The 23027-nt window shown below is 40.4% G+C and overlaps 1 protein-coding gene across 1 annotated transcript in view; it reads right to left on the reverse strand.

Moving 5' to 3' along the window:
* Nucleotides 1-18015, reverse strand: part of LOC143788317 (calcium-activated chloride channel regulator 1-like) — a 38442-nt gene extending 20427 nt beyond the window's left edge. Inside the window, exons 1-8 of the mRNA XM_077277878.1 lie at nucleotides 17827-18015; nucleotides 15277-15417; nucleotides 14549-14699; nucleotides 13016-13124; nucleotides 11172-11340; nucleotides 9997-10221; nucleotides 5385-5609; nucleotides 1998-2181 (exon numbers count right to left, since the gene is read on the reverse strand). Coding sequence (XP_077133993.1) covers nucleotides 1998-2181; nucleotides 5385-5609; nucleotides 9997-10221; nucleotides 11172-11340; nucleotides 13016-13124; nucleotides 14549-14699; nucleotides 15277-15417; nucleotides 17827-17985 — 1363 coding nt within the window. The 5' untranslated portion in view covers nucleotides 17986-18015. The remainder of the gene's footprint in view (nucleotides 1-1997; nucleotides 2182-5384; nucleotides 5610-9996; nucleotides 10222-11171; nucleotides 11341-13015; nucleotides 13125-14548; nucleotides 14700-15276; nucleotides 15418-17826) is intronic.
* Between the last annotated feature and the right edge of the window lie 5012 nt (nucleotides 18016-23027).

The following is a 23027-nucleotide window of genomic DNA, read 5'->3' on the forward strand; positions in this document are numbered from 1 at the left end:
TGCAGCCCTCCACCAGTCGGGCTTTTATGGCAGAGTGGCCCAATGGAAGCCTCTCCTCAGTGCAAGACATATGAAAGCCCGCATGGAGTTTGCTAAAAAACACATAAAGGACTCCCAGACTATGAGAAATAAGATTCTCTGGTCTGATGAAACAAAGATAGACCTTTTTGGTGATAATGTGGTATGGTATGTGTGGAGAAAACCAGTCACTGCTCATCACCTGCTCAATACAATCCCAACAATGAAACATGGTGGTGGCAGCATCATGCTATGGGGGTGTTTTTCAGCTGCAGGGACAGGACGACTGGTTGCCATTGAAGGAAACATGAATGCAGCCAAATGCAGAGATATTATGGATGAAAACCTCTTCCAGAGTGATCTGGACCTCAGAGTTGCCCTAAGGTTCATCTTCCAACAAGACAATGATACTAAGCACACAGCAAAAATAACAAAGGAGTGGCTTCAGAACACCTCTGTGACAATTATTGACTGGCCCAGCCAGAGCCCTGACATAAACCCAATTGAGCATCTCTGGAGAGACCTGAAAATGGCTGTCCACCAACGTTCACCATCCAACCTGACGGACCTGGAAACGATCTGCAAGAAAGGATGGCAGAGGATCCCCAAATCCAGGTGTGAAAATCTTGTTGCATCATTCCCAAGAAGACTCATGGCTGTACTAGCTCAAAAGGTGCTTCTACTCAATACTGAGCAAAGGGTCTGAATACTTATGATCATGTGATATTTAATTTTTTTTTTAAATAAATTTGCAAAAATTTCTACATTTCTGGGTTTTCTATTCAGTCAAGATGGGGTGCAGAGTGTACATTAATGAGAAAAAATGAACTTATTTGAATTTACCAAATGGCTGCAATGAAACAAAGAGTGAAAAATGTAAACCGCTGATGTTAATGATTGTCTGTAGAGGTCAGAGACTGATGAGTAGGACGTCATCGCTTGTGGTGATGAAATGGCAGGGATTGGCGTATAAAATAACAATTATTTTTTATTTTATAACAGACTCTTGTATCGGGCTGGTTTTTATAAAAAATTGTGGAAATCACATTAATGCTTCACTCAAATGTAAGTGATTTTTTTATGGCACTCAAAGAATGGTTCGATTTTTATTTGTGTTTTGGCGCTAATTTTAATTAGAGTTCCATCAGTGATTTTCTTGTATGAACAAATAAAAAAATTACAACGTTTCTCCTATACCCTGCAATGCGAAAAACAAACAGTACAGATTGCAATGTGTACTGCTAATGATTTTTCATAGAAGCATAGACTTTCCTTGGGGAATTATTACCCGTGACTTGGATGAAAAAGAGACATGTCTTCCATTTATTTTTGAAAATCACACTGCAAAAAAGAAAGAAAGAAAAAAGGATGTAGAACACGTACGTGAAAAGAGGACTTTCGAATGATTCCTAATGACTGGATCCAGCCCCTGAGGTTTCCTCTGGTTTAGCATTGCTCACTGTTAGATGCTTTATCTGTCTCTGTGTCTGCCGTTGGGGAATGGAACTGTTAATGGGGGGAACTGAGTACTTTAATGGTGAAAGCACCTTAGATTTCTTTATGAGGACATGTATTAGTGCTTTTAGATGGTTTTGCATTAGTACAGTAATTTTAGCAAGTAACATAGTAACATAGTTAGCAAGGCCGAAAAAAGACATTTGTCCATCCAGCTCAGCCTATATTCCGTCAGAATAATTCCCCAGATCTAGGTCCTTCTAAAGAATCTAATAACTGTAATATAATACACAATATAATATTGTTACGCTCCAGGAAGACATCCTGGTGCACAGATACTTTATCATTAATTAAAATGGAGTTTGGACCTAAAAATGGAATGATTTGTGGCATTCAAGGTACAATTTAAAACACATGTGAGTTCTGCAAAAGCAAAATTACTAATGTATATTCTATGATGTATAGAATATAAATATATAAATAAATTAGACACATTCAAAACTTTCCTTCCTATTGGGTCTTACCCGTTTCTGTTGCAATTCCCTCCAGGGACGTTGCAGCATTAGGTCCAAGAGCAATCACATGAATTATTGCTCCACTGTTTAGTATTTCATTTTGGCAAGCTCCTGGAAAATTATTATCTTCGCCATCTGATAGTACGACTATTTCAGTACCATATGTGGATTTATCCTTGGAGCCCATATTTACCTAGAATATACCATTTTTTAATTAACATTTTATAGTCAATGTGCAAGTACAAACTTATTTTTCAATTTTTAGTGTAGGATTTCTCAATGAAAATATGTACTGACATACAGTACAACTGAATGATAAACTACAGAAAGAAGAATACATGGATAGACCACACACGGATCAACTGTAGCCAGAGTGTTAGTGTACATCAGCTGTACCATGCACTATTCTAGTCCATTTTACAGACCAGCATAGCACAAGCAATAGAGGGCAGCTCCTGCACAAATCATCAAAGTGGGTGAACACAGAGAGCAGAGTTATTAATGTAACTGGCCATATTTTTCAGGGGGGCTGTATTTAGCACTCATGCTGCCCTAGGAACTTTAAAAGTAATTTAAATAAAGCAGACTGACAGGGCAGAGTAGTGGGTCATGGCAGGACGGTCAGGGCAGAGCAGTGGGTCAGAGCAGAGTGGTCGGTCAGGGCAGAGCAGTCCAGGCAGAGCGGCGGGTCAGAGCAGGGCAGTCAAAGCAGAGCAGTGGGTCAGGGCAGAGTGGTCATGGAAGAGAAGAGCGGTGGGTCGAGCAGGGCAGACAGGGCAGAGCGGTGTGACAGGGCAGAGCGGTCAGGGCAGAGCGGTGTGACAGGGCAGAACAGTCAGGGCAGTGCAGTGTGATGGGGCAGAACAGTTAGGGCAGAGTGGTCAGGGCTGTCAGAGCAGAGTGGTGGCTCAGGGCAGAGTGGTGGGACTAATTCCATATCAGTATGTTTTTGGAGTATGGAAGAAAACTGGAGTACTTGGAGGAAAATTCATGAAAACACAGGGAAAAAATGGAAACTCCTTGGTGATGTTGTCCTTTCAACCCAGGACATCAATGCTGCAAAATAATAGTGCTAATACATGAGTGTGTAGAGATGGGTGAACCCGAACAGTAAAGTTCACGTCCGTACCGAACACCTACTGTCCGGCCATGGACACCGAATACGAATTTCACTAGGAAGTCCGTGTTACTGTTCAGTTTCACTTCTGATCTGTGGTAAAATCATCACCGCCGGTCAGATGGCTGTGGTTCTCACACTGTCAAATGACATCGTGAGTCCGCAGAATTAAGTTTACCTCCAGTCACTGCTGTCGACTGATGGGACTACAGCAGAGCAAAAGTGGCTGATGGGAGTGTTCATCAGCCGATGCCCGCTATGAAAATACGTAGTAAAAAAAGGGCATGGGTTCCACTGTATGTTTGATAACCAGCCAGGCAAAACTCACAGCTGGGGGCTGCAGAGGCAAGTTCACCGCTGTGATATTCTCCCAGTGAACTCGCCTCTGCACCAATAGACTTTTTCTCACTGTGGCAGCGGTGATCTCACCTGAGGTCACCGAGGTTCATTGACCAGGCTGGGAATGCAGCCTCAGTGACCTCCAGTAACCTCGATGACATCACCGCCAGTCACTGTCCAGGTTAAAAACTATTAATCCATCAGACATGGAATACGGCATGGGACAGAATGACGAACAAGTGAGGGATATTGTTATTTTTTATTTTTGTTTTATTGTAAGAGACCAAGGACTCAATGGAATGAGTGTTAGTTGAGTATATTTAAAATTTTTAAAAGTTATTTCAAATAACAGACTTTATTCTTCCTGTGTCTTTATTTACCATGCAACTAGTCAGTGGGCTTGATGCCACCGGACAATACAAATGTGACATCAACCCCCAAATATGAACCCTTCTATTCTTCATAACCAGCCTTGCTGAAACTGACAGCAGAGGGTTGCAGCCCCCAGCTGTGAGTTTTACCTGGCTAGTTATCAAAAATACATGGGAACCCACTCCTTTTTCTATTATTTACAGCGCAGGCTGATCAATACTCCCATCAGCCGCTCCTCATCTCGCTGTTATTAGTGGCAGAAGGTGTCGACTGATGGGAGCAGTAGCCCCTTCAGCCAACAGCAGTGACCAGAAGTAAACTTTATACCTCCGATCACAGCTGTGGGCTCATGTTGTCATTTGACAGCTTGGGAACAGCAGTTATCTAACCAGCGGTGATGATTTTATCACCAATCAGAAGCAGTGTCTGTCATTCTGTCATTCATATAACAGTGTGGCAAGCACTGGATGTTTGGGCCCCCCATTCAAGTGGTACCTGAACTTTTTGTAACTGTTTGGCCAAACCTGCCGGACCCGAACATCCAGGTGTCTGCCTATCTCTATCAGTGTGCTTATATATGTGCACATGCTGCTGTGTACTCTTTGTAATGTATATATACTCTGCTATATTCCCTATATAAAATGAATACATTCATATCTCTCCATCAATCTCGTCTCATCCATCCCATTTATCTATCTTGTTTATCCACCCACCCATCCATCCTACAATCCTTCAACCCATCCACCCATACATCCCATTCATCTATCCCACTCATCCATCCCATCCATCCACCTATTCATCCATCAACCCCATCCATCCCTCCATCAACCTCATCTATCCATCCTTACCATTCATCCATCCTCATCTATCCACCCATCACACCCGTCCATCCCATTCATCCATCCCATCCATTCACCCACACACACATCTATTCCATTCATCCATCCGTCAACGCTATCCATCCACTCAATCCATCCGGGTGCCATCCAACTTAAGTTCTTGTCAAAAATAAACTAGTTGACCTATGTCATCTACATTTAAGCTGTGTTCTATAATTTACTGACCGACTGACTGAGAGTCCCCATGTCTGCATGTTCGACAGTCACAACATATACAGGGATTGCCTAACAACAAGGCAATCCCTGCATGTGTTGTGGCTGTCGAACAGCCACGAGGAATGCAAGTGTGGGAATCAAACATAGTTTTTGAGCATACTGAAGACACTCAGTTAGCACACAAGCATGCTCGGATAACACCGTGACCTTATCCGAGCACTTTCGCTTATCACTACTCCAGGCAATAAGACACCAGGAGCAACATTAGAGACTCATTGCTGGACCAGTATGGGTGAGTAAGCAAACAAACTGCAAATGAGGGACACGGGTTTCCATAACCAGACAACTTTATTAAATTTAAATTAATTTGGGCTATCTTAGCAATTCTATGTATAGATTATTTCTACTATTTTATTTTCAAATATTCTAATAGCAGTACACAATATTAAACTTCATTAAAAAATATCTAAAAAAGTGGAAATAGACTTTATATTTAAAACTGTGTTTAATTACCTCAAAACCTTTCCGAATGCCATCACATATGTTTGTTCCTCCTCCAGCTTTCCTTTTCAGGAGAATTTTTAGTTGTTCACGTTTAGCATCACTAGTTATTTGCACCAGGTTTGAAATGATGGTAGCAACACTCTGAAACTCCACGAGTCCAACGAATGACCCTTGTTCTACTATCTGCATGATAAATACTTCTGCGGCCTGGACCAGTCTTAAATCTCGTTCACTCTGTAAATGCATCAATAATTGGGAACTTTTAACAAACCTTATATTAAAATTAGGTATCACTAGGAAAAATAAGCACGCCTGCACCAAACAATGTAATAATATCTCACCAACGCTGAGGGCTCGCTGTCAAGGAAAGAAAATACCCCATTGCAAACTAAATACCAAAGGCGACTGATTGACCTAAAGTGGGAGACATGAATCACAGCTATTTGCATTTGTGGGAATTTTCCAATATTGCCACACATGTTCATGTCACCTACATGTCCAAAGGTTAGTTCCTCGTCAAGTAGAAATATGCAGTTTTATTGCGTTTCCAGTACGGTTCATATTTTGTATTTTATGAGTCATTTCACTGTTAATCAACGCTATATAAATGTAATCAGTATAATAGCATCTTTAACTTTTCTACCTGAATTAATATGATTTACAAGTTGTTTAATAGTACTCCATGAATTAATACAGGAATGCTAGAGATAGGTATTATGAGATGGTCTATGATTGAGAATTACTAAACATGTTTATATTGTGTATTTACAGTAATTCAATTAGTATTTCTCCCTTGGTATCTAATTCTGTTTTAAGGTGTGTGGTTTAATAGCATGGAGGCCCCACATGAATTAACATGATTAATATACTTTATCATTTTAGAAATGCATATTAAAATACAGTTTGCATTTGAAGAGGATCAATATTGTAAGAAAAAATGAAATAATAAATACGGTAGGTTATTGTGTTTTAAACACGTTGTATCTTATGAGTATTGCACTATATAGCAGGTGCAATCTTGTACAGTGTTGAATCCGCTCCATAGTATAATGTAAATCTGGCCTAAGGTTTGTTTTCTGATCCAGTGCATGCAATTTCAGGATATATGAGATGACGGATATTTTCAAATTCGAATTCGCCAACTTCTCCAAATTTTCCCCCACAATTTGATTTGCAGTAAATAAATGTGCACGATTCTCAATACTGGAAAGCTTGCAATAGCTCAGGAAATACATATGAGGGAAAGGGGAGAGAGAGACATGCTGACCATGAAAGCTTACACTTTAGAGGAGAAAGAGAGGATGCCGCTGACCATAAGAACTTACACTTTAGAGGAGAAAAAAAAGAGAGGATCCCGCTGACCATAAGAGCTTACACTTTAGAAGAGAAAGAGAAGATCCCGCTGACCATAAGAGCTTACACTTTAGAGGAGAAAGAGAAGATCCCGCTGACCATAAGAGCTTACACTTTAGAGGAGAAAAAAAAGAGAGGATCCCTCCGACCATAAGAGCTTACACTTTAGAGGAGAAAGAAAAGATCCCGCTGACCATAAGAGCTTACACTTTAGAGGAGAAAAAAGAGAGGATCCCGCTGACAATAAGAACTTACACTTTAGACAAGAAAAAAAAGAGAGGATCCCGCTGACCATAAGAGCTTACACTTTAGAGGAGAAAGAGAAGATCCCGCTGACCATAAGAACTTACACTTTAGAGGAGAAAGAGAAGATCCCGCTGACCATAAGAACTCACACTTTAGAGGAGAAAGAGAAGATCCCGCTGACAATAAGAGCTTATACTTTAGAGGAGAAAAAGAAAGGATCCCGCTGACCATAAGAACTTACACTTTAGAGGAGAAAGATAAGATCCTGCTGACCATAAGAGCTTACACTTTTTGAAGGAGAAAAAAAAGAGAGGATCCCGCTGACCATAAGAGCTTACACCCTAGAGATGAGAGAGACTTAGTGATTTTAGAGAAAGTGGAAAGTGACTCTGCCATATGTTAGGGGTTGAGTTCCCGCCTCTACACAGGGGGAGTCTCAGGCCATCTCCACTGCGGTCTCCCATTCTTCTCCTGCCGCAGTGGAGCCTGCTCAGCAGAGACGTCGGTCCCAGCGTCTTGCTCAGTCCCACTCTGTACAAAGAGTTACTGCTGCTTCTCCTGCTTCGGCTATTGAAGTCAGTGCTGGGCAGCGGCGAGCAGACACTTCTGGGACTAAGTCCTGCTCTTCTCGTTCTGAGCATGCCCTGAGTGAGATCTCTCAGTGGAGATCAAGGGTCACATGGTCAGATGCTGCAGCTAAGTCCATTGGTCCTTTCAGGAAGGTCCTGTAGGTGCTAGGACTAAGTCCTGCTTGGCACACACTGAGCATGCCCAGGGCAAGATCTCTCAGTGGAGATTTAGGGTCACATGCTCAGGTATGGCAGCTTCTCATTGGTCCTCCTAGGAAGGTCTTTTACTTGCTGCAGCTATATAAGGCTCGCATGGCCGCACGGCCATGCGCTAGTATTGCTTTCATTTATGTACTTTGCGCCAGTGTGGTCTTGTATGTGTGTGTTCAGGGACCCGGCTGAAATAAGCCCCTAGAATGCTGGCACCTCCGGCGAGGAGTTCGTATGCTTGTGTGTTCAGGGACCTGGCCGAAATAAGCCCCTAGAATGCTGGCACCTCCGGCGAGGAGTTTCGTGTGCGTGCAAGACCACTGACTGCTCTTGTTAGACAGTTAGCCTGTGCCTCTGTGGAGTCTAACAGGGCGCAGCGCTTTGTGTTCACGGCTGCTCTGTGAAGTAACAGAGTTAGCTTACACTGCTATTAGTTCCGCTATTTACTAGCAGCAGGTTCTCCTGCACGGTGGACCCCGGGCTGCGAACGCATCTATCCTAATAAAATATAAACTTTCATTAGGTGCGTTCCGCTAGCCCAGTCATAACACCATACATACTGTGCTCCACTGGGAATTACTCATGTGTGGTGACCCAGATACTGACCTCCACTGTACAAGATATGCACCAGATGTTATAGCTGCTAGCCATTTTGAGGAAGTCCACATGGCAATGTAAATTGACATTAACCTCCTCTCTGATGCTGGGCAAACTGTGAATCGAATCTCAAAATGTTTGAATTTGCATGAAAACACAAATTTCATGAAGATTCAACTTGAACTTAATCCTCCGCAGACCAATAAGCTTATGTCTAATAAAGAGAAAATTGCCTATGTACAGACATATGCCATTCAGAAAGGAGTGAAGCAATACTCCAAATGTGTCTGCCAAATACTTTACCAAACCAACTCTTTTATTAGGAGCAGAAGAAGTTGCAATACGTTTGAGTGGACTAACATCATATCCAACTATTTTATATAAGATCGTGGAATGTAGCATGGTATTGCTCCTGGAAACACCATAGTTGGTGATGCCTTTGAATGGAGTCCATATGCTGAGATAGTTTGAACCAAGGCAGCTGACAGCCTGCGGCGAGTCATAATCATAGCCAATGACTCCATGAATCTACTTCTCTGTAACAACAGCGTTTTTCAACAATATCACAAACTGTGAGTGTTTCACACATTCAGCGTTTTTCTCTATTTATGTGATGTATATTTATATGATGTAAGACTCACAATTAGTGATGAGCGAATATACTCGTTGCTCGGATTTTCCAGAGCACGCTCGGGTGGTCTCCGAGTACCTATGACTGCTTGGAGATTTAGTTTTCCTTGCTTCAGCTGGATGATTTATGGCTGCTAGCCAGCATGAGTACATGTGGGGGTTGCCTGGTTGCTAGGGAATCCCCACATGTAATCAAGCTGTCTAACAGCTGTAAATCATCCAGCTGCGGCAAAGAAAACTAAATCTCCGAGCAGTCGCAAATAGTCGGAGACCACCCAAGCGTGCTCGGGAAAACCCGAGCAACGAGTATACTTGCGCATCACTACTCACCATGAAATCTATTTTAACAATTTATATATCTAGTACACTGGTGTGTATACGCATTTTTTGTGAAGGCCCCACTCTCAGTTTTTATTCATATTTTTTTTATATGTTTTTACTTTTTGAAACGTATTATTATTTTATATTTTTCTTTGAACCAGATCCATGTTCTAGGATTTATTGTGCATTAATATAATGTATCTTTTCAATAGCCATTTTGAAGGTACTTTTTATATAATCTATAATCACATAATAAAGAAAATATACATATTCTCCCTACACTTTGTGAGTCGCCAACTTTATATTGAAATTAAGTGCTACTTGCATGAACTTGCACCATGGTGTTAGAGATCTAAAGATATGTCAAAGGGGTTGTCCGGTCTAAAATGAAAATCTGCAGTCACTCTGTGTGCCTGCAGACTTCTGAATCCTCCCTGCGTACGCACTGTGCACTACGGGGATTCACCAGTTTCTGAGCTGGGAACAACGGTGGTATGTGCAATATGCATAGTCCTGGGCAGAAGCCGTCTAGTGGGCGAGCCCTCGCTTCTTATACTTGTATACAGCAGATGGCCACATCGCAGCCTCGCTCTATACAAGTCTGCACATATCCTGGCAAAGAGAAAAGTGCAGGAAGGTTCATATATAACATGGATATATATATAAAAGAAATCATGGATGATCTGAACACTTACTGCACTCATACTTCCAGACACATCAGACACTAAGGTGACCACTCTGTCTGATACCCGATGAAGAGTGATGGTGGGTTCAGGAATACTTGTATTAGATGCTTCGGGAGTAGTCTGGATATCAGTTGAGTTCAAGATGACTTCCCATGTACTGCGATAGTTGCACATTCTGTTTTGTAAATTTGGAGCTTCTGTGTTGTGATTTTGAGCATCACAAAATTCAGACACCTGTAATCAATTACATTTGTTAACATAAAAGGTGAAAAATTATTATATCTGAGAGTCATATGTTAGGGAATTGCAATTTTGTGTTTGTATTAAACATCACTTTCTTTTTGCATTGGTGGGATTTATGATATCCAGTAGAGATAAGTGAATCCTTTGAAAGTGGAATTTATCGATGTTGCCAAATTTTCCCCAAAAATTCAATTTGCGGCCAATAAATTTGAATGGATCTCAATACTGGAAAGCTTACTCAGAAAATACAAGTGAGGGAGAGGAGAGACAAAAAGTGAGATGACCCTGCTGACCATAAGAGCATATACTCTACAGGAGAGAGAGAGGACTCCGCTGACCATAAGAGCATATACTCTAAAGGAGAGAGAGAGAGGACTCCGCTGACCATAAGAGCATATACTCTAAAGGAGAGAGAGAGAGGACTCCGCTGACCATAAGAGCATATACTCTAAAGGAGAGAGAGAGGACTCCGCTAAACATAAGAGCATATACTCTACATGAGAGAGAGAGAGAGGACTCCGCTGGCCATAAGAGCTTACACTCTACAGGAGAGAGTTGACCACACTGACAATAAGAGCTTACTCTTTACAGGTGAGAGAGAGGACCCTGCTGACCATAAGAGCATATACTCTACATGAGAGAGAGAGAGGACTCCGCTGACCATAAGAGCTTACACTCTACAGGAAAGAGTTGACCACACTGACCATAAGAGCTTACTCTTTACAGGTGAGAGAGAGGACCCTGCTGACCATAAGAGCATATGCTCTACAGGAGAGAGAGAGCAAGGACCCTTCTGACCATAAAAACTTACATTCTACAATTGAGAGAGAGGACCCCACTGACCACTTTACAGGGGAGCGAAAGAGGACCCTGCTGAGAATAAGAGCTTACACTCTACAGGAGAGAGACATAAAGCACTCTACTGAATAGTTGCAACTTACTGTGGGTACAGCCTGCAGATACATTATGGATTGTTTGGTAGCAACATTTTTGTCAGGAACAAACACACAGCCATCTTCATAGAGTCCTGTGTCTTGGTCTCTTTTGCACTCACAATTGTGTCCTGTGCATTGTTCTTTAATATAAACACCTTTAAGTCCCACAGGACACCTGAGAAATAAAAGAGAATAAATTGTATCACACATAATGTATCCAAATGTAGTTATCTATGCCATATACAGTGCCTTGAAAAAGTATTCATACCCCGTAGACTTCACATGTTTTCACGTTACACCCACAAACTTAAATGTTTTTAACTTGGATTTTATGTGATATGTGTCATGTCGGACGCTGTTCAGACCAGGTCGTTCGACAGACAGCGGTAATTCCGCTTTTGACCACTATTTGCTCATTGGCGTCGGCTAGATTTTATCTAGCCGTTCCGGGGTTAATTTACCTGATCCTCGGATTGGAAGCTGGGCCATGCCCATTGCCTTTAAATAGCTCTCCTGATCATTGGGCGTCGCCGATTATAGCTTCTGTCTTGTGCGTTGTTATCTCGGTCTGGAGTGGAGAGCTGGTTGTTGGAGATTCGTTGCTGGCGGTGTATTTTCCTTCTTCCTATATTTGTATTTATTTTGCCCTGCACATTTATAGTGTATTCCTGAGTTACTGCGGCGTGGTGTATATTTTCCTTTATCCTTGTCTGTGCTAACTGTGGGTATTGGTGAATTACCTCTTCACTGGGTGGTGGGCTGAGGTTTCAGCCTAGGGTTGAAACAGGAGACAGGGTGAGGTTCTAGGCCTGGACATGTACACCATCAGTGTAAACTCCAGGTAGAGGGTCAGTCAGAGTTTCCCTAGTCTGAGAGAAATTGCAGGGGCCCGGGTTATTAGCTCTCGCTCACCTAGTCTCCTTGTGACAATATGTCAACATAAAGTAGCAAGTATTTGTAAAGTCTAAAGGTACATGGTTTTCTAAATATTTTAAAAACATAAAACTGAAAATTGTGATGTGAAATTGTAGTCAGGCCCTTGTAGACTGATGCCGCTAAATAAAATCCTGAGTGACCAATTGCCTTAGAGGTCACATTAGTAAACTGAGTCCACCAGTGTGTAATGTATTCTCGGTATAACTACAGTTGTTCTGTGAAGGCCTAAGAGGTTTGTTTGAGAACATTAGGGATCATGAAAACCAATGAACACACCAGACAGGTCAGGGATAAAGTTGTATATTAGAGTAAAGCAGGGTTATGGTACAAAAAAACAGCCCAAGCTCTGGATATCTGACGGAGCACTGTTCAATCCTTCATCCAAAATTAGGAGTTTGGCACAACTGTAAACCTACCAAGATATGTCCGTCCAGTCCACCTAAACTGAGATCCAAAGCAACTCTGGAATAGCTGCAGAGATCCATCTTTTCTTTGTTTTGACTTAGGCACTTGATACCGCTATACAAAAAGAGTCATTCCTGCTTGCTGGGGGGCAGTGTGCTCCTAAAACTTAAGATTTCAGATCATTGTTGCTTTTTGATGCTACTAGCTGAGACAGCTTTAACTGTGCACCATGGGAGTTACGCAGGATCACTTGTGTATGGAGGTGTCCAGAGTTTCCCTGGATGCAGTCTTACTTAACAGGTCGTATTGCGGAACCATAACATTTTGCCAACCATTGGATTGGTTCATACAGGGATAGCTGTCGATGACATATACGAACCCTAGTGAAGCATTTCTAGTTAGTCCTATTTAGCAGAGGATTGTTATGTAGTAGAAAAATAAATAAGTTTATCTATTGCTCATTTTTAATATTATGCTGACTAGTAATTATTAAATGCATTTTTCCATACCTTGTAGCTTCTATCTGACCACTATTAGCAATGTAGAATGGGGATAATGAATTGTATTCGTCAAAGACCCCCCATCTGAGGTGAGCCCATTCATGGACAAAGACTCGCCCTATAACAGAAGCAAGATTCATGAAAGTTGTACACATGCAGAAAAATTACCTTTTAACTTGTGAATATTTTATATACAGATGTGAAAATATTTAAGCCAATTTTCAAAGTCAACTTACATTAAAAAATAATAATAAATCTAGGCAGAAATTAAGTGATTGTATGTTATTCTGCATTAAATACATTTAAAGAGGAACTTTAGGTCAAAAGTGGCAGGGTTATGCTCCTATTTTTTCCTGCAGTTCCCCTGAGTATTCCATTCTTTATTTTTTGTAAATCCATTATACAGTTCCAGAGATATGGGCCTTTTTTTTAGTGCTGATTTTTCTGGTCTCTACTAAGGGGGCATCGCTCACAAGTTCCTCTGGGGCGTGTCTTTAGGCTGCTCTGCATTATTACCCTGTGAGCCACAGCCCTCTTGGTATAGACCATAAAAATTAGCACTAAATAAGAAATCCTATATCTCTTTTACCGTATGTCGGATTTACAAAAAATAAACAAAATACAGAATACTCAAAAGGGAGCAGTAGGAATAAAATAAGGGGAAGACCTGGCTGCTTTAAACCTTATAGGTTTTAGATCTGGTAATTTTAGGTGACAGATCCCCTTTAAAGAGGACTTGTATGTTTTCTTGATGTCTATATTTTAGTTAATACCTTTATGCCTTATAAATTACATATATCAGATAAACATTTCTTAGGGTATGTTTCCACGGTACGTAAACGCTGCTTGTTTGACGCTGCAGCGTCAAACAAGCAGCGTCCAGATGTTCCAGCATAGTGGAGGGGATTTTATGAAATCCCGTCTCCACTATGCGTGGAAACCCGCACGCGGAGGCCCTGCGACTCCGGACATGCTGCGCGTCTTTTCAGAACGCAGCATGTACGTACACCTTGCGGGGACGCAGCGTCCCCGCAAGGCATATCACAGGGCCCTATGGCGAGGGGTGCGATGATCCCGGATGTGTACTGTACACATCCGGCACCATCGCGTCCCATTAAGGGGCGGGGCTTAGCGCCGAGCGGCTTCGCCGCTCCGGCGATAACGCCGCGTAGCCTTAACGTGGAGACATAGCCTTAGAGTGCTCCATTATTCCTGTTATTACTCCTGGATATTTAGAATATAGATGGTAAAAAACACAATGCAGTAGGATTCTTTTTAATGTAGACAAGTTATATGGTATAGGCTGCAGTTACACAACAATAAGACATACAACGTCAAGAATAACTGCAATTGTTGAACAAGTTTTTGATTCACTTGCTGGTGTGTGAACAGTGTAAGGAAGAGTCAAACCACTCAAACAGGATCACACATCTGATGGAACAGTATAGTCTACATTAATTTTATTATTTCATAATTGCAAAAAGTTTGCAAATCTAATTAGTCCTACTTTCTAGAAATATATATCAAAAGTTTTCTTTTTACCTCTGGGTCCGTATACTGAGAGTAGTTTATCATCTACCAGGAAATCTGGGGTAAAATGAATATATATGCCTTTTTCCCCACATTGGCCGTACTGTAAAGTGTATGGGTCGTCTCCATTTTTCAAATGTGGTGTAGCAACAATGATGTCTGCCTAATTTTACAAAATATAAAAATGAGTGAAAATTTAAATGTACATATTATTCTGGAATTAATATCTTTCTGTTAACATTGTTGTTGGCTTTGGAAAATGCCTCCAAGATCATATCAATAGTAAAATATAAAAATAACAAATTAAGAAGTAATTCATAAAAATATATACCGTAATTGAGAATATTTTATTCCAAATGTTGAAAGTTTTATTCTGGAAATAAAAGCTAAAAAGACTATTGATCTTCAAAAACTTAAAAGAGTATCTGAACTTTCATAAAACTTTTAACATGACATAGAGATGTATCAGAACTTTTCATTGATGGGATTTGGGTATGGAGACTCATCCATCGTGAGCTCAATAGGAAGCCATTTTTAGTCTCTGCCGAGAGCTGTGCTTGGCTAAGCACTTCTGCCCCTTTCTTTCAGTGGTCGCTGGGAGTTTCAGAACTTGGAAGCCACCAAATAAAACTGTGAAATGTTTCACAGAGATTTTAAAAGTTCAGTTACCCCATTATATGCATTCATATAGTAAAAAATATATATTTTTAATGTTAATTAAACAATTTTAAGTCTCCTACCTTATCGTATTTTTCAGTTCTTGTTTTGAGATATGCATCGTTTTTTTTCCATGTCAGTGGAATTAAAATTTTGGCACTCTGTATGAAGAGCCTGTTTTTCGTGGCAGAGAACATATAATTTGTGGCTTCTTTTAACATGTTCTTGTTAAGACAAATTGCAAGAAGAAGAGTTAGAATTCATACAACTAAAAAATTATACAATGAGAGCAAAAAGATAAAACTAGAGCAAAAACGTACACAGCGCCTGGTTCATCAACCATGTTGGTACTTCACGGCTGCTTGGCTGCAACTCCGGGAACCTGCCCCAAATGCTCCCCCGACGCCTCTTCTGATTAGTAGGTCCGGTGTGATGTCATCATTATGGCGTAAACAGAGGCATGACATCACATCAGGGGTACTAATCGGAGTAGGCGCCAGGGATGATAGCAGGTATGAGGAGGTTCACAGCGCACTGGTCCTGCCGCCATGGAATAATGATGTGGCTGCTCAACCTGGTTCATGCATATCATTTAGTTAAACTCTATGTCCAAATTATTATGTCTTCTGAAGTACTTTTACTTTTTTCAGTATCCGTTATATTTTTACAAGTGGAATATTTTTCATTAGGCAGAAGAATTCCTTAGAATTCTTTTTTTTTTACTTCCAAAACAACAAAAAAAACTCCAGGTATACAGATTGTGTCATAAACAACTTTTTGGCTATATCGACATAATTATCTGTTTGTCAGTTTTTATTACTATGTTATTTTGTTCCAAAGTCTTTTCTTATAGTAGCAGTAAAATGTTAAATCAAATAAGGCCAGATTACTTTATTGGGAAGAACTTGGAAATTGATAAATTTCTGTAATCTGTTATAGCATGGGATCTATATAAAATAAGATTAGGTATCATTTCACAGTAAAGTCCGAAACAAATCATAAAATTGATTTGCCCAAGACAAATTCTTTAACCAATTATTGACTTTCAAGACTAGAAATAACCAATCATCCAACCTTATTCCTTAGGATATTCACTTTTGTATCAGAATATTTTAACAAATTTGCCCTTGAGATTTTCAAAAATTTTACCAAGCTTTTTTTTAACCTCTTTTTTCAGAAGTCAGTCATTGTGGTTTTTTTCCCCTAATTATTTGTTCGTGAGTTGTGTTATGGTGGCTGCAGAATTACACCATTGTTTTAATTTTCAGTCTTTATCTACAGTAAGAAATATATGTGCATCTGATTTGTCGCTTAGTTTATGGCTATTTTAAGAAAATTGGCAAACAAAATTAAAAATAAAAATGTAGGTAAATCATCATTAAGAAAATGTGGTAGGCTTCCTTCACACACATTTTTTTGTTTTTTTTGTTTTCTGGCTTTTAAAAAATATCATGAATTTCAAATGCTTTTGTTAGACTTTTTATTCGCAATTGCTTTTTGGTGTTGTTAGTGGCGTTTTTGATACTTTGTAAGCTTTTTTTCGGTATTTTTAAAGCCCTACTGAGAATTTTATGGAAGAAAAAAGATGTCAAATCTAGAATGTGCTGCATTCTGAAAACAAATGCCATTAATACTCCAAAAAAGGAAGCTAAACACTAGGAAAGTGGCAGAAACAGAGCTGCATTGATTGTACTTAGTACTATAGATTTTCATGTAACATTAGGCCACACCAATGTAAGTCATTGAAGACATTAGGAAAATATGAGGCTCACTACTATTGACATTTGTGTTTTTACTTTTTTTTTCTTAATTCTGCTTAAAAAATTCCCCAGATAGATTTTTCCATTTCTCTCCCATAGACCTCCATTGCTTTTTTTTTTTTTTAAATGCAAGTGTAAATGTGAATTCCATTTTTCTTTCACTTCTTTGTTGCAACTTTGATATTACAAATTACAACTCACGTTATTCTTTAAAAAATAGAAATGAAATCAGATGATTAGTAATTCACATGACTTCTAATGCTAAAAATGCAACAAAAATGCAGGTGCTAAAGCACATCATTTTGACACAAACCGCAAAAATAGACAAAAAATGGTTAGGAAATGCATAAAAGAGCTTTTTTATATAAAAAAAACAACAAAAAATGTTGTTTTTTTTGCATTAAAGCTGCAGAAAAAAAATTGTGCGTGCAGGTTCCCTTATAATGGGAAAGTAAAGGTGAAATCAACAGATTAACTACTGTTTCTTTGGCTATTGTCACACGACCGTATATTCTGTCATCATAGACAGTCGATCTGAATATGCTAATCACACTCTGATCAGAGTTTGATCAGAGTGTGATCGCAGTGTGGTCCGATTTTCTCGGTTGATGTGAACAAAAACTTCTCCATCTTCTCCATTGTGTTATCCGAATACAGTTCCAATTTTTCCCACAAACTCATTGACTTGCAAGGCCGAGTGCGATCCAATAATCTGATCCAATCCGGGCATTCAGTCCAAAGAAAAAAGTTGGACATGTATACAGCTCCATAGAATAACACTGGTCCGAGTCCGATCCAATATTTTGTCAAATCGCACTCAGACCGAAAATACGTGTACGAGCCCTTAGACAGACAGATTTCTTAAACTCTTACCTGTAAATTTTCAACAATTTTCTGATTTTCAGGTATTCCTGGATGGATCGCAAGGACAATATCCTGGTAACCTCCATTATTTAACTGCACTAGAGAACTGCTGCCTATGGAAAGCATGTGGAATAGTAAAGATAAATATAAAATGACACGACTTGCCATCTTCCTTCTTTTACACTCAATCCTTAGGCTAAGTTGCCTTAAGAAACCCTTTTATACTGCTTTTTCTTTATCAGTGGCTCTTTATGGACCTTGTTACTGCAGATTATTTCGCCATTCATATTATTGTAGGTAATACGGTGATTTGTAACTTATTAATGAAAGTCAGCAGTTTGCAATTGTAATAAGGAAATGGTAAACTTAAAGAACCGGAACACTTTGATTTTCGAGGAAACAGGACAGCTTAGTCACAGAAGCTATGGCTTCCATATCTTGCAGCTTTTACAACCCTGAAATGGTTATAGGCGAGGTTGAATAAGCATTTGTTATCATGTACGTAATTATCTATGCTGCAATCCAGTAGTTGCTATATATTTCTTTTGGGCGGAGAGAGGAACCTTCTAGAAAAAATTGGGTTACCACATCCAGCTTGTTGCCCTGACCCTCTGACTCCTTCTTTGGTACAGTTGGGATTTCGGAGTGGGGCACTTTGTACAAGTTCAGCTAAACCATGCCATGAGGCGCAAGTCTAGTCTGAACTGTACTCCTCTATTTTAACATCCCACAAACCAAGGACCGGATAGATTGCATTGTGTTGCCCATCGCCACTCATTTTTCTCATCTTTAGAAAAGAAACTTGAAAAGGTTTTCTGGTTTTGTGACGACAGTGCTGCAGACAATAATAGACAATGTGAGCAAACTGTACCCGGGGAACAGAAATTTTATGAAACTGTAAAACCCCTTTACCTAGATGACAAGCAGAGAACCTTATTGGATATTATCTTTGATGTCTATGGTAAAAATAAAAAAATAGTACCTAAGGTGCTGGACTTAGTCTGGATGATGTCATGTGTCTTTGTCTGATGCTCCTACTCCACTAAGTTGTAATACATAGTACCCAAAATGTTATACGTTAAAGAACAAAAATAAAACTGTCAAAAAAATAAGCTAAAGAATGAAGTTGTTTTACTTGAAAAAAGTATTCGATTGCGATACAAGCTTTGGTTTCCAAGGCTATTGGGGTCCTTGGTGCCCACTTAAATTATGACAAGTTATGCACCCTGCGTGACCACACAGGAAAGGCTCTGATTACAACAATAATATATGTCAAATTAAAGAAGTTATTAACTTGTAAAAAAAATCTTTAAGTGTGCGTTTAAAATATAAGTATTAAGAGTGACTTAAATGCTTGTATTGGGAAATACACTCCATCTGAGGAGGTATTGGAGGAAAGAATTCAGAAAAAGTGTAGGGCTATAATGATCAATAATACACACCCACTATACGAGCTGTTCTTGAAGCAGAAGAGCACATTCAGCAGCCGTCTAATCCTACTAAGGTGTAAGGAGAAATTCAGGAAATCGTTTGTACCTTCTGCTATGGGGATGTATAATAATTTCCTAAGGGTGGTAGACAACAATGACTGATTGCTGGTGTACTAATGTCAATTAACAGGGACTTATATACCTGAACTACCCACATTTATTTGTTATGTAATGTTGGTATACTTGTGCAAGATTTGTGTCCTAATATTTTATGTACTGCTGTTTGTATGGCTGCTGTAATACCGTAATTTCCCCTGGGATCAATAAAGTGTATCGTATCGTATCGTAAGAAGATATCGCACCACTCCAGGGGCCTCCATTTCCCATACCAATAGTACACATGAAAATAAGACATTTTGTAATACATTTTATCAGAGAAATCTGCTTCTTTCTCCTTCTGGATTGATATTTCACTCTCAACTCATGGATAAAATATGTACAATCTGTATTGAGTGAAGACAGATGTTTCCATTACTGAGAGAGGAGATGGCAGTTGGTGGTTTTAAAATTCTATAGAGATGGAAAGAAGAAGAATTTAGAAGCAGATACAGATATTTTGCAGCAAGCAGACTTCTGAATTCTTACAGCATGCACACTGCACAATGTCAACATTCTCCAGTATTGCCAGTGAGTGCAGATGGTCATGTGACCGTAAGTATGTGATTTGCATACGTGTGCTTACATGCCAACAAGAACCACTTGTCCTTGTTCAATACAAGTGAATTGAGCGAGGCTGAGTACATCCAGTTGGAATGTGGCTGGAACTATGCATATTACATACTTAATATTACACGACCACCCGCTATTGTGGCACCCTTGAAGGCCCAGTCACCACAGAGGTACTGCATCTCAGCCAGAGGTGTGGTTCCCCAACTCTCTGGTAAGAAGGAGACACTATACAGATCCCTAACACTAGCACCCTACACCAGATCTCTCCAGGCCAGGGAGGGATTAGGCAGAAGGTGTGGGTGGAGAGTGAGGAGTTGTCATGGGAGACAGGAGGGAGGAGGAAAGAGTGAGTAGGAGAAGCAGACAGGAGTTGGAGCTGAGGAAAGGAGATGGTAGGAGCTTGTCCCAACATGAGAGAGAGAACAGGAGAGAGAAGGGAGAGAGGCTCCCAGAAGGAATGAAGGGGTTTTAGGGGTACGGTAAGTGTAGAAACCACCCGTGGGGCCCGCATCCATGCTGACCATCGCCAGGTGGAGGGACCAGGTCGCAATAGGGGAATTGGCACATCTATTTCACCGAAAAGGTAGACACAGAGGGTAAAGGGGACAGTGAAGACGACGCCCGATAGGATCTGCGACTACTGGTTTGGGACACTGGGTGTGAAGCGCAGGGCAGGAGAGGTGAGAGCCCGCGCAGAGGATTGGCCAGGAAGGGCACATACAAAGGAGATTCTGGACAAGTGCCCCAACCTACTTGAGAGTTTCCTGGACCACTGACCTGGAGGATACAGCGCCCTGCCTGGGGAATAACATCCAAACTGTGAGTAAAAGTGTGGAAACTGCTCCCTGATGTGTCATCTCAATCATTTCTAGCATCACTGGCCCTGCACTACATCATCATTACCGTCTTTAACATCGTAAGTGCCCTGGTACTTAGCTCTACCTGTGGAGAGCTGGAACAACTGTGCTGCACCACCATGAGCCCCAATGGTCTCTTTAAGCAGCGTCGGCCATTTTGTAGCCAAATACCACAGGTGGCATCGCGAACAATCCCTTTCCCTACATAAACTTTATTTATTCCCCTATCCCTACAACATTTCCTTTTCATCACCTTTCATTGCATGCACAGGGCCACGGACTGGATCAGTGCTGTCGTGAGAACAGTCTGACCCGGTTCCCAGTGCCCCATGGCCCTAGCGGGCGTTGCACTATTACCGCAACACTGGAGAATTCTGAGAGCGTGAGGTGTGCACACTGTAAAGATTCGGAAGTCTGCAGTTACAAAAAATTATTGTAGACTTTCATCAGAAGAAGGAGAACCTATTTAGGAATTACGAACAGAAAGCAAAACAACTATTCAAAGCTTAACTAGTCTGCATCCTTCAGAGGTTAAAAAAGTGTCCTTATTTTCACAATAAATTATTATCTAGAAACTGAAACAATTTGTGCCTTCATTATGTATTAGCATGACAAATAAAAGAATTATAGTACACGTTGCTTCTAACCAATAAAGTGATGAGGTGTTTCCCGCAATTACAGAGAGACCCAGCAAGACTGGCACCAAACCAGCAAAAGCACAGCCAAAGATGCCCTTGGCACAAGCTGCCCCAGATAAGCGAGCCTTAAAGAGCTGGGATACTCTTCACCCAGATCTCAGTAACTGGGAGGGGGACCTTAGCAGAGCCCTTCCCAGGCCTGCAGTCGCTAGGCAGCTGGCGTCTGGTGACGCGGCCTAGTCAAGAATAGGTAAATTCCTCTACAAGAATCACTGGCCAATTTTACAGGCTGACCCAATTATTGAGAAGTTTGTCCCTAACAATCCATCACATTTCGCCGGGCAAGGAATTTGAGAGATCAACTTACCCGTAGGCACTATATTGGCCAGTCTGTACTCAGATTACTCGACAGTGTTCCATTATGGGGTGGCTGTGTTCCATGTGGTAAGTGCGTCTCATGTCCCAACATTGAGCGTTGCACCTCTTTCTCAAACTTTGATGGTACTAAAAGTTTTGCAATAAAACATCATATATCCTGTATTTCCAGGTATGTTATATATTATGCCGCATTGACTAATATATATAGGGTTGACTACGAGGCAATTCAAGGTTCGTGTCAGGGAGCACGTGTTGGGTATATAGGCGGTGGCTACGTGCACAGGTGTTGCCACCCTTAAAACCCTGCCACGGCATTTTAAGGAATTCCATCTATGTGATGCTACACTGTTGAGGGAATGGGGGATTGATCTTTTAAATATTAATATTAGGGGAGTGAGTCTGTCCAAACGCCTGGCCCAGCTTGAAACAAGGTGGATTTGGACCTTACATACCATTCACACAAATGGATTGAATGGAAATATATAATTTGCCCCCTTCTTGTGATCCTGCTGTGTGTTAGTGTGCGGTCCTTGCCATACACATTGCTTTTAGTCTTTTATTTTACTAATTTCCTTTTTTTGCTGTATATATCTAGTGCTGTCACTATTGGTATATTTGTGCGGATACTGAAGTTCTATTTTGAAATATTTGAAAATCGTGTGGAGTGAGTCTTCCATCGGGTCAACATGGATGTGTATATTTATTTTTATTATTTAATGTCATACATACACATTCCTAATGTTTGGTGTAATCTGATATTATGATATCTGATTGTGGTGATATGTGTACTTGCCTTCAACAATACTTTGTTATGGCTGTATTTTGAATATATTTCTATATATACATGTATATATATATATATATATATATATATATATATATATATATATATATATACGAGTATACTACATGATAGCCCGATTCTAACGCATCGGGTAATGTAGAATATGTATGTTGTTTATTTATGAAGATTTTAGAATAATATATTAAATACACAGGATTAGGCCGGCCGCGACCAATGAGCGAAGCGTGGTTAAAATCCCACGCCAATTCGTGGCCGTACTGCACTTTTCGCTGATTGTTGGCGGCCGGCCACATAGTATATAGCACAGCCATGTAGTATATAACAGCCCATGTAGTAAATAGCACAGCCACGTAGTATATTGCACAGCCACGTA

This window comes from Ranitomeya variabilis, chromosome 8 (assembly GCF_051348905.1).
Source record: "Ranitomeya variabilis isolate aRanVar5 chromosome 8, aRanVar5.hap1, whole genome shotgun sequence".
Classification (NCBI taxonomy): domain Eukaryota; kingdom Metazoa; phylum Chordata; class Amphibia; order Anura; family Dendrobatidae; genus Ranitomeya; species Ranitomeya variabilis.